General features: G+C 46.0%; 2 protein-coding genes across 2 annotated transcripts; one reads left to right on the top strand and one right to left on the bottom strand.

Annotated features, from left to right (window-relative positions):
* Positions 1-1,317, top strand: PGRI_050170 (uncharacterized protein; the record flags this gene model as incomplete). Its single annotated transcript, XM_040792730.1, has 6 exons — positions 1-185; positions 243-279; positions 337-364; positions 431-485; positions 534-765; positions 811-1,317. The coding sequence occupies 6 exons, from the start codon at positions 1-3 to the stop codon at positions 1,315-1,317; spliced, it is 1,044 nt and encodes a 347-aa protein (XP_040644697.1).
* Positions 1,318-2,002: 685 nt separating this feature from the next.
* PGRI_050180 (uncharacterized protein) lies at positions 2,003-3,250 on the bottom strand (the record flags this gene model as incomplete). The annotated part of the gene is made up of 4 exons (XM_040792731.1): positions 2,003-2,187; positions 2,245-2,491; positions 2,543-3,051; positions 3,106-3,250. The coding sequence occupies 4 exons, from the start codon at positions 3,248-3,250 to the stop codon at positions 2,003-2,005; spliced, it is 1,086 nt and encodes a 361-aa protein (XP_040644698.1).
* Between the last annotated feature and the right edge of the window lie 8,602 nt (positions 3,251-11,852).

The raw sequence follows: 11,852 nt of genomic DNA on the forward strand, positions 1-11,852 counted from the left end.
ATGGGATATTCAGTATACTGCGCGATATGTGCTGGTCCATTCTCTAGCAATGTAGAGATTGACCCCGAAGAGACGGACGATGATGATGGTTATTATCGTGACAAAGTGCTGAGGGGCTGCAATCTGGAATGGCTCGACGATGTCTGTGGCCTGGGTATCAATCCTGATGCCCCTGGAGATGATAAGTCGGTGAAAATTGCCCTGTTTATCTAGGAGATGTTCTTATAGGTATTGCCTTTTAGATCATTTGTCTCCGGTGTCGGTGAGCATTGGGACAATGTAAGGCTTATCCTAGCACGGTATGCAAGATATTAGGTGTTAATATCTGTTTCATAGGGGGAACTTGATCTTGCCCGAGGAGATGGTGAGTTTCTCGCTTACTTCCTAGGCCTTAAACTAGGTTGGATGAACTGACCGATTTTGTTATAAGATCCGAACGCACCCTTAACTGTCCATGATCCCGTTGACTATATCTCTGCTACTTCGTATGATATCCCCTCGAATTGCTTATCACTTCTTTCTAACACTTATAGGTATCGTCCTGTCTATGGTTCTGAGTCACCATATGTATTTCCTTTCCATCAAATTTGCTACAAGGATATTTTCCTGAGATGTATCCATCGTGAATATGAGCAGATTAGGCGGGATGTTCTGTTTGATGCCATGGAATATTTGACGGACACAAGTGGTGTAAGGTTGAAGGTCCTTTACGGCGACCCAGACCCACCCGCCGAACAAGCGTGGCCCAGTATCAAAGGCCAAGAAGTACGTTCTTTTTTTTTGGTACTTGTTAAAGAACACAGAACAAAGGCTCATAAGAAGCAGGTATTGGTAGTCAATCCGGTTGAAATCCCCCAGCTGGACGCCGAGCTTGCTCCAATCATGGAAGCCCTCAACAAACAGGGAACATTGGACCAAGGTTCGCAAACTCAAGACATTTTTAACAGGCTCCCACTTGAGTTGCGACATATGGTTTTTGGACATCTGCCCGCTGGGTCCATTCTTGCTCTGAAGGCCGCTTCATTTGCGATGCATACTACTACCTTGCCACCGAAGATCTGGGCGCACAGGCTGAGCTTCGAAATCCCTTGGCTCTGGGAGATTCACGATATTGATCTTTTTCAATCCCAAGAGGTCGAGGAGAAAGCTTCAAGGCTACTTCTAGATATCCAGAAGAAGAGTCAGTACACATCCGAGAATGATGATTACATTTTGGGACTTGCCAACCGCAGCCGGATTTGGAGTGCCAGCGACGCTATTTCCTACTGGTACGGCGAAAAGCTTCGGGATAGAGAGAGCGAGCTGAAGAAAGGTTGACTATCCATAAATCAGCAGGAAGCTGGCTAAGTAGCTAGACGAGTCCTTAACCTAGGAACCAAGCATGTGATACCACAACATTTTATATTGCCAGCACGGGCAGTTTCCACTCCCAGACGTAACGGATTGGCACCCATAGTATGAAATGCATGTGCGAGCGACGGCGGTTGGAGACTTCCATGATACGGGCTAAAGGGGATGCGGACCGTTGTGCTGGTTGGTCTTGACCAGCCTTGTTTGAATAATTGATTTTGTTGAGGAGAAGGGTCCGAACTGTGTATGATACCTTCTTGCAGGGGCTGATCGGTAGTTTCGGCCTGGCCTGCATATCCAAGCTACCGCCTGTGTGCCATACCAAAATTATCATGTAATCTTCTGCCTGTATTTTCTTTTTGATTTCAGAGTGTGGAGCTTTTTGTACACACACTTCCTTGGAAGTCGCAGTTGTACGAATAAATTGGGTTTGCACTGTCATTAACAATGCATATGACTATTGGAAGTAGGCAACAAAATATAACCTTAATGTTAGGACACAAACGCATATTGAATTTAGTAGATGGGATTTACTGCCTAGGTCAGGTTAACTCCATTGAGATTTATATATCGATGGTCCGTACCATCCATTGTTTAGTCATTACTTCAGTCAATATGTACAAGAAAGCACAAATTAGACAGGCCACTCGAACTACTCAAAATCGGCACACGATTTAGGATACTGCAGAGCATGCTTGATCCGGTTGATAAGTCTCTCAGCATCCACCTCGAACACATAGTTCACCTCCCGGATACCAGGAGGCGCAAGGGCCTTCTGGTACACATGGATGTTTCCATAGTTGGGGCTGCCGTACGATGTGTCCACATCCAGATATACTTGAAAATATCAGCCACAATACATAAAACTAAGAACCCAACTTCCACATGACATACCTGAAGTCTGGTTAACAGAGATAGAAGGGTCTACCATCAAAGCGGCAGCGGTCTCATCCCAGAAGGGGAAAGACAGATCGTAATACTTATAGAAGAGTTCGCTGTATGGGTTTGGAACCGAGCGAACCTCTTCCAAGAACTCCTTGGTCGGGAAGACCTGGTTAGCAACATTGCCGGCGATGGTAATGTTAGGGAAGTCTGCGGTCAGAGCGATCTTAGAAGCTTCGGGGTCGATCATGAGATTGATCTATAATGCCAATGTCAACATAAATCATGGGATTATTGAAAGGATACTAACGTCCGACTGGTGATCTGCTTGCATAATGTTTCCAGTGGCCTGGAGCATATTCAGATCGACATACCCACCCATGATCACAAGATCCTTAGCAAGCGACGCAAACTGCGGATCCATACGCACAGCAAGCGCAACATTGGTCAAGGCACCAGCCGAGTAAATGGTTACCTGGCCGGGATACTTGTGCACCATCTCGACCATGAAGTTAGCAGCCGAGGTGGAGTTTTCCGGTCTGCCCTTGGGGAAACCCTCCTTGAAAGCCTCCTTGACGATACGGTTCGGATCGCCAGATTTCGGATCACCACCCTCTGCCTCCAGAGTCTTATTCTCGGGCGCGAAGGCGCCTTGCCATGGCAGCACGCCATGAATCATCTCCCATGCATGGAAGCGGTTCGGAGTGTTGATTAGTGGCCATGTGGCGCCAGAGTAGACTGGAATACAGCTGAGATTGCCGGCCTCTAGGGTTGCTACTGCGTGCAATGCGCCCTGTGCCTGCCAGGTGTTGGCCGTATCTAAAAATCCGGTTAGTGAACAATTGCGCCGATAAATATATTATAGATACACACCAGAGGCTAAGCCCAGGATTTCCACATCGCCATCAAGAGCAACCAAGTAAGGTACGAAGCCAGCGGTATACCAATCATTGTCCATGATAGCATAGTGCTTATCCGCCCGCTCTAGCGCAAGTGAACCCGTAACGAAAGTAAGCATTGAGCTGCAGAGCAGCGGAACCGTGGTCGACCAATGCATTGTAGCGGACAGGATAGTCTTGCTGAATCAAAGGAAAAATAGAAAGTACAATTCAGTGTGTAGAATAGAATCGATTGATAGAAAGAAACATCCCCTTCACTCAGCGAAGCCTTTATATTTTAGATCTCATCTCAGTCACAAACTTCCCCATAGTGTCTCGCCCTGTTCTAGTCATAGATCAAGATGGACCCTAATCTGGGGAAGCAGTGGCTATGTTTTCCTAAAATGGACATAGTTCTTGGATCACCCCAGACTTTCACGGATGTCGGTCTAAAGCCGAGTGGGACCAGTTAAGCCCCAGTGGGATTAAGCTTTCCGGAGTCCCGATTCTTTCCCTTCCTCGCTATTTCCCGTATTATAATGACCTCGGGAATTATGTAGGTCCGTGACTCTTTGGTTCGCTATAACGGTAGTCATTTCTCCACCCTAGAGGGGCATATGTGTCAATATAGTTCGGCATAGTGTTACTTCACTAGTTATTCAGACTGGCTTATTTCCGATAACTCAAGATTGATCCGAGATCCCCTAAACAGGAAGGATTGCTCATGTATCGAGTATCTGTGTTTGTTTTTTTTTATCACCGATAAATGGAATTAGAGAGTAGAAGAAATTGACATTTGGGACTGCAGATGGCGGTGTACACTGAAATCCAGAACGACGAGGTCCCTCTGACGGGTCACTCTGGCTCTCTGATCAGCTATAGTCCGCTTAGAGAGGACTTGAGATTGCTTTAAGCTCGGTGTGGGTTTCGATCCTTTTGCTATTTCGAAGCTGCCGGCGGCGAGCCATCCACAAGCTACGCCCAGGGGCATAATGTGATAGCGATATAAGCCTCCCAATTGGTATAATCGCGAAAGCATGTGGCTGTGACCCACTGCTTGGCTGTCGGCGTGGGTATCATGGGCGTGATGTTAAGGTGGACACTACATCACCCCAGAAGCACAAGATACGGCTAGGGAAACCCCCGGATGGATGGTCGGTGGCCGGAGACGACCGGGAATTCGGATCCCCCGTGGGGCTACTCCAATAGGGAGAGTCAAGCCGAAAGGCGAGCAGTATGCGATGCCAGTCGCTTGGTCATTTCAGCAAGGTTTTTCCGGGGTAAGGAGTATGGATGGGTAGAATTGTTTGGAGTGGGACCCTGGAGTAGGGACCCAACCGCTAAACCTCTTCGGGGGGTTCATAGCCTACGGGGCCCAGAGCAGTTAATTGAATATATGAGCTTGGAAATGAGATCATAAAGGATGAAAGGAAAAAATGATGACATTGTGGAAGCTGAGAGCGATAGTCAAGGGGGGAGAGATACAACAAAGAGTCTATTTGTGATCCCGGGTAGAGGCTAGGGCATAGCACATATACCGCTGTAGCCGCAATCGAATGTTGCGATTGTTTTAAGGGCCATGATCTTTTGGGTGGTAAGATGGTCTTACGTGATCACTTTAGAGTTCAAAGTCCAGCCTTGAAAGGGGTTAGCTTTAGAGTCATGGACACCATCATGTGACAGTCAGGAGTCATGTGACTTTGATTTATCATGTGACCAGTTAAACACACGGACCATGGACGGAAATATCAATAGAAGCATCGGCACAAAGTGTGGCTCCACTCTTCCCTACGACATACAGCAAGTTGATATTGCCAAAGATTATGATCTGCTAGATAATATGGAGAAACCTGAATGGAGCAGAATAATTGGAAGAGTACTACATGGTGCAACCCCAATATTTATCATAGTGCACCCATATATTGATAGGGTTGGTATTTCTGGGTGGTGATCTTGTTGCTCCATGTGACTATTAGGTATGAAGACTTCATATAAAGAGTTCATTGGTAAATGTATTGACGAAACTAAGACCACTGGTAGTGGATCGGTTCTCCGTTTGTGATATATAACAATACGTGGTCATAATACCATCCGCCTCGCAGTTATATATATGGGCCATAATGAGTATCAGAAGTCTGTTTACACTTTTCGTTCCCAAATCTCATTTCACTTTTACTTTTCGAGGATGTCACCGTTCAACCAGGCTTCTATCAAATATCGCTCCCACTTCACTTATAGCTGAGTATAAACATTTATTTATAATTTCAATCGCTGTCCCTGGTATTTGTATATAACATCATATGCGCTTGACCAGCATTGATGTTCCTTCTTAGCGTGCGACGACAGTTACGCCTACCCTACGACAACGCGGTTTCCCTCGTAGGAACTCCTATTTAAGGTGCTTGTGAGGTCCTTCTCCTCTTCTTTACCCTTCACACTACTGATCAAATTTCAAACCATCAAGTTTCAAGGCAGGATTAATGGTCCCCCGTGGCCAAGACTTGCCAGGCGACGAAATACTAATTAGCATGATTCGGTTTATGACTACGAGATAGATAGAAATAACCGTTACACAACGTGAAATAGTGAGTTATCCCCATCGCAACCGCGCTTTGAAGGCAAAGCTGACAAGTAAAAAGTGCCTGACACACGGCAAATCACGAAACTAAATGCCTCGCAGCTGGAGGCGCTCACCCAGCTTTGCCTTCGGGTGACTTGGCGTGCTCAGGTTCGGCGCGCGGTACTCCAAGAGGCATCCCGCACGATGCAACGCGCGAAAGTACACTTGGTAGACTCGAACATGATAGGTAGCCTGGGAAGATTGCCAGCAGAGGATGGAGCAGCTCAGGGAGCGTTTGGCTTCTCTCTAACATGTGTTTCAATGGCTGTGTTTCAATGGCACAAGAGAAAAGACAGAAACCATATGAGCTAGATGTAGTAGACACATGCAGTAGGACCTGCTCCTTGGCTACATGTTTACCCAGTGATTTCTTTGTTATTCTTCTTATCTCTCCTACCCTTACCCTTCCATCGTGACCCTTACATCGCGACCTTCTCATCATCGCCTTTTCATATTCGGCCTTTTATCTCGACTTTTGTATCATTGTTGCAAGCATAACCATCCATTGAAGGTCAAGTGGAGCACAACGGCACGATGATTCCGTGTAATTCGTCTCCCGTACGTAGCCTCTGGCCTTTGCTGCAAGCCTCGCCTTCTGCAACAGGTGGCCTCGCCTTCTGCAACAGGTGAACCGACCCCCAACATTCCTCCCCCTTCGCCCTTCGGATTTCCCACAACCACGGCCTTGGAGCTTGTACAACGTATGGTGGCGCTGCGAGTGCAAGAGGGACGTGACCATGCGTATGCGGAGCAACTTAGGAGCTGGGTGAACTAAGGCAACCTGTTGTTCTAGGCTGGACAAGAGGATTTCCTACAAATACAGTGCAAACATTGACGAACAAATGAATCTTCATGTTTCCCCACACTTCCATCAAGACTGTAAAGGTATTTATTATGGCATTGCATTCCTCCACCCAGATGGTTATGTATAGATTGTCACTCCTTTCTTCCTGATTTCTCTATCAACCTTGAAACTATAGTTCCCTAGCCATGTGGCCAAACTCTCCATGGTATAAAAGATCAACCAACACTTGAAAAGTCATGGTTTCAATTAACTTTTAGATGTTGAGCCGAAGTATTCCAAGCCCCATACCAAAAGGCAGGCGCGCCGTTCTGTCAACCTTTATAAACATCATTCTTCACCAACTGTCTCTCAACTATCAGTTTCCCTTCAATTATCCCTCACTTTATTTATATATATGTCTATCTTATATACCTATCCGCAGTTCCTGGTTCTAAATATAGGAACCCCTTAGCGATGTTAGTTTGCGGTTATTACTAGAATCCAAAAATTGATTTAATTGGGGTTAGTCTTTGCCTTTTTGGGTGAAGTGATACTAGCGCCTTCCTCGCAAACACTCTCTGGTAGGAATTGCTATTTAAAAGGCTCCCAGCATCCTTCTCTCCTCCTCTCCTCCCTTCCTCTATCACAACTCATATTTCTCCAACCCTCAACTCAAATACACGAGGTGAAATTCCGATGCTATATTCCCGGGAGTTACGACGACACCAAAGGCTAACTAGTACTGGCTACTTTATAGTTACAGCATATCTCACTACTGCAGAACCCCGAAACTTTATTGATTTACCTATAGTGAGAGATACCACTTGAATCTAATCGACATTTACCCACAAAGCTAATAAGAAAAAGTGGCGGATAAGCGCTATATTTCAGTCCCCGGCAATAGGATGCTAGAGGAACTAACTCGGCTCCGCCTCCGGGAATCTCGCCGGACCCAAGCTCGCTGGGCTCTACTCCAAGAGGCGTTGCAAGTTCTTCGACAGGCGCAAGGATACCTACGAAGTTCAAATGAGGTAGGATTAACTACCTACGAGGAGAGGATGCAGGAGCTGATACAGTAGATGTTGGATTAGCATTAAGAACATCAAGCCGACCGCGCCAAGGAGTGAGCTAAAAGCATGTGCTGGTGAAGCTGACGCTTGAGGCGCAACGAGACACTGGATAGGTTTTCAAAAGCCATTCACTCGCTCCCGTCGAACATGAAAGTTGAGAATAGCGATGCATCGGAAACCGATACCTCCGTTATCTTCATCTTGCATATTGTTTTGGGGCTCCCTGTATCACATGGCATGTGGGTCCCTCCCTGCCACATTAGGCAGGTGCATGTAAATTAGATCCCACCTGTATTTTGTAGTTTTCTTCTTCTATATACCTCTCGTCACAATACAATTTACACATATTGAATTCTATCATTCTGGATCTATTTCTATCGAATAGATCTGTTTTCTTGTCACATATATCATGGGAAGTGTAGGTTCTGTGGACCAAGGTTATACACTTGGATTTCGTTGGTGTGACGCTCGGCCTTACTCTACTCCCCCGAGCAGCATTTCCCCCTGTCTCAGACTCTGAGGAGAATGTCCCCCTCACATCCCGCCAATTCCCACGCCAGCGGAGCTGCAGAGCGTGCTAAGGAAGGTGGATGCCGCTCGATCGAAAAGCTCACTGAACGAAGCCAGTATCCACTGGACGTTAGGTCTATTACTGGTCTACGTGCATGATCTTGCTAGCTGGAGGCCGGCCAGGATATCGGTATCCAAATAGACCGGCACCAGGTCTTCGAACCTGTCGAATATGATAAGGAGGAGTTCGCACCAGCCAGGAAACCAGCTTATATAGTGTGGTACAGTAATGTGGACAATACAGTGGTGAATATTGTTGTCGTCGAGGCGAAGGCCCGTAACTCTGCGAATACCCAAAGAGGTAAAAAAATAAAATAAAAGCAAAATTTTACTGTTTACGGCGTCGCAGATGACGCACAATATTTTGCATTTGTGAAAATTGACGAACGGTCAAGGGTCAGTATACCTATCTCCTAGGATATTGCCATTCGAATAGTGGTCTGCGGTGCCATTTGCACCCATTACCGGGAAGTTTGACGACGTTTTTGGTGTATCATGCAGGCCATACTGGCCTCATGATGGTGCTCTGTGCTTTACGTAACACCACAAAGCATTATGTGCAATTCCATCAGAGGACTCTCGAAATTACAGTCAGTTGATTCCCTGGTTAAACTTAATTGCTGCCATCCAGCCGCTGTAACACGGCACCCTAGCTCGACAATAAACATTCACATCATGGCGGCGTCTGGAGCTCATGATATTACATCCGAACGCTCAAATTTTTACTCAAAGGCTGTTCCGCCCCATGCAAACGTTCAAGAGCCAAGACAAGTTCACAACGGCTGAGTGGTGCCAGCAAGTACAGCTCGAGAAATCCAAGAATTGCTCCCACGACGTGCTTGAAACATTTAAGTGGCATCGGAACAATTAGCCTTGTGTTCAGCGATGCTAGCCGCCTTCCTCGGCGGGGCCTTTGGAGACGGTTGGCCTAATGGACCAACATAGGTATGCCATCGCCCACTAAGGCTGGCATAAGTGGTGCTGGTATACTAGATAGTACTCGAACAGCTGAAAGAAATGCATACTCGATATATAAAGCTGTAAGCTATAGATTAATAAGATCTACTGGATGAAATAGATCATGCAAGATGATAAAATTGTATTATTTAGAGAAAGAGGTGCGTTATAAGAAAAATACTATTTTGGAATGGCGACTCCGGTGCAAAATTTGTGAGATTTCCTTTTCGATGGATTATTGTAAGGGGAAGGCGGCAACGGAGCAGTTTGAATGCCCATGTTTCAACTACTATAGAATTTTATCATTGGCAGGCTGCTATTTTCTTTATTTTTTTGGTCTACGGTCCAGTGGGCCATCAGTATTGGTAGAATCTCAATTTTATAAACACTTTCGAATACCCTTAGCATTACCGAGAAAGCAAGTTTCGGCTTACATGGCTTTCAATTATCTCTCACTTTAGATACACTAAACCGCTAGTAAGCTTATTATCATGGAGGGGTTGGGTATTCCATTTTAGGTGAAGTGATACTCGCGCCTTCCTCGTAAAGGCACACAATCTCTCGTGGTAATAGCTATTTAAGATACTCTAGGTAATCTATCCTCTTTCCTCTTACCCTTTCTTCAACCACCATCTACGTTTATCTTAACTCAACACCAGGAGAGCTAAAGTTCATCCACCTTACACCTAAGAGTTTGGATAAGACAAAGAAGCTAACTAGCACCGTATTCAGCACACCTCTACGTTACAATCGACGACCCCTACTGGAGATCAACCCCCTCGAACAAGTAACATACACAACTTGAATCCATCCGGATTTTAAGCAGAAGCTAATAAGAAAGAGTGGCCGACCAAAGGCACATCCCAGTCCTAATTGACTGGCAGCTTGAGGAACTTACTCAGCTCCGCCTTCGGGCAAATCGCCGCGCCCAGGCTCGCCGGGCCATACTCCAAGAGGCAGCAACAACGATGCAGCGTGCCCAAGAACACCTCCGGGACTCAAATGGGGTAGCCTTGAGGGACTGCGAGCTGATTATGGCTCAGTTGGCAGAGCGGATGTTGGCTCTACAGTACCAACACCAGGCTGACCGCGGTATTGGGCGGCGGCTTTGGAGATGGTTGGCTAGGAACCAGGGATAGGGAAGAAATCGCAGGCTGCGCGCAAAACCATACCTTCAACATCCAAATCTACAGCTGTCCTTGACAAAGAGCAGCAGTTGAAATCCCATGGACTGGATTCAATGGCATTTACAAACAAGTTGCTCAACAGAGAAGTTCGGGCTTCACGGTCCAGAGTCGCACAAAACGATGAGTTAATTCGGGTCATCCAGACCTGGTGGTGGTCGTGACATGATGGAAAACCCTCCTACAACTCTTACCTATCAAATCAAACTCCGTAACCCAGTCTCCCTAATTGAGTTCATCGAGAAAGTTGTCCCTCTCAGTATCCCCAAACCGAAAATCACAATTATTGCACCAAAGTTCATGTTGTGAACATCTCACATCCCTTTATTCATGGAGTACTCTTTTTATCCAGCTTTCAACTGCGAGACAATCAAGAAAATGGTTATGGGCATCGGGATATCCTTTGTATCCTTGTTCTACTGTTCAGTGGACCTTCAGTAGTGACCGAATGCCAACCTTATGAGTACAGTAGAATACCTATACCATGACTCAGAAAACAAGTTTCGGTCTATACAATTTTCGCTCAGTTATCTCTCACTTGATTAGCGTATATGCCTACCCTATATACCTATTGGGAAGCGTGTCTTTAAATATACAAAACTGTCAGTAGGGTTATCACCATAGTATAAGTACTGGTTAAGATCGGGGTTTATTCCTCTTTTTTAGAGTGAAGTAGTAGTCGCGCCTTCCACGGAAAGGTATACATATAATATCTCGTAGCAATAATTATTTAAAATTCCCTAGGTATCTGTCCACTTCGCTCTTCTCCTTTCTTCTACCACCGTTTTACATTTATCACAACAATACTTCCAAGAGAGGTAAAGTTTATCCACCCTACACCTGGGAGTCCCCACCAGACAAAGATGCTAACTAGGGCCGTGTCTAGTACAGATCTACACTATCTTGAGAAACCTCTGCTCAAATTCTGAAACCAAGAGCTCTTACAAGTAAGATATCCCTTGAATCTAACCATATTCTAAGCACAAAGCTGACAAAATAAAGTGGCCAATGAAAGGGCCATTCCAGTCCCGAGTAATTCTCAGCTCGAAGTATTGACTGAGCTCCGCCTCCGGGCAACGAGGCGGGTGCAAGCGAGGAGAGCCTTACTACAGCAGGCATCGCAGATACTCAGTCGTGCAGAAGTCCACTTGGCCAATAACAATGGGCCAGGCATACTCGAGGCGGAAGAAAGAATGACCGCACTTTTGGAGCAGATACTGCGGATAGCTGCCGAGTATCGAGCTGACCGCGAAGTGGAGCGGCGTCTGTGGGCGGGAATTCGTTGAGGGAACCATACTGATACCACCAAATCACAAACGGTGAAAAGCCCTTGAATCTTTATCTCCTATTGTTGTAAATGACCCAATGTACAATCCTTCCTTCACCTTTTAATTACTGGGAAATCAAACGCGGGCATCAGGCTTTCATCTATGGTCTAGGGTTCAGTGGACCGTCAGTTGTGACAGAATCGCAATCTTATGAACACGACAGAGTTCCCTTGCTATTATTGGAGAAACGGGTCTATTCCTATATGCTTGAACCTTTGAATGAAGGCGA

Source organism: Penicillium griseofulvum (assembly GCF_001561935.1).
Source record: "Penicillium griseofulvum strain PG3 chromosome Unknown contig_84, whole genome shotgun sequence".
Classification (NCBI taxonomy): Eukaryota; Fungi; Ascomycota; class Eurotiomycetes; order Eurotiales; family Aspergillaceae; genus Penicillium; species Penicillium griseofulvum.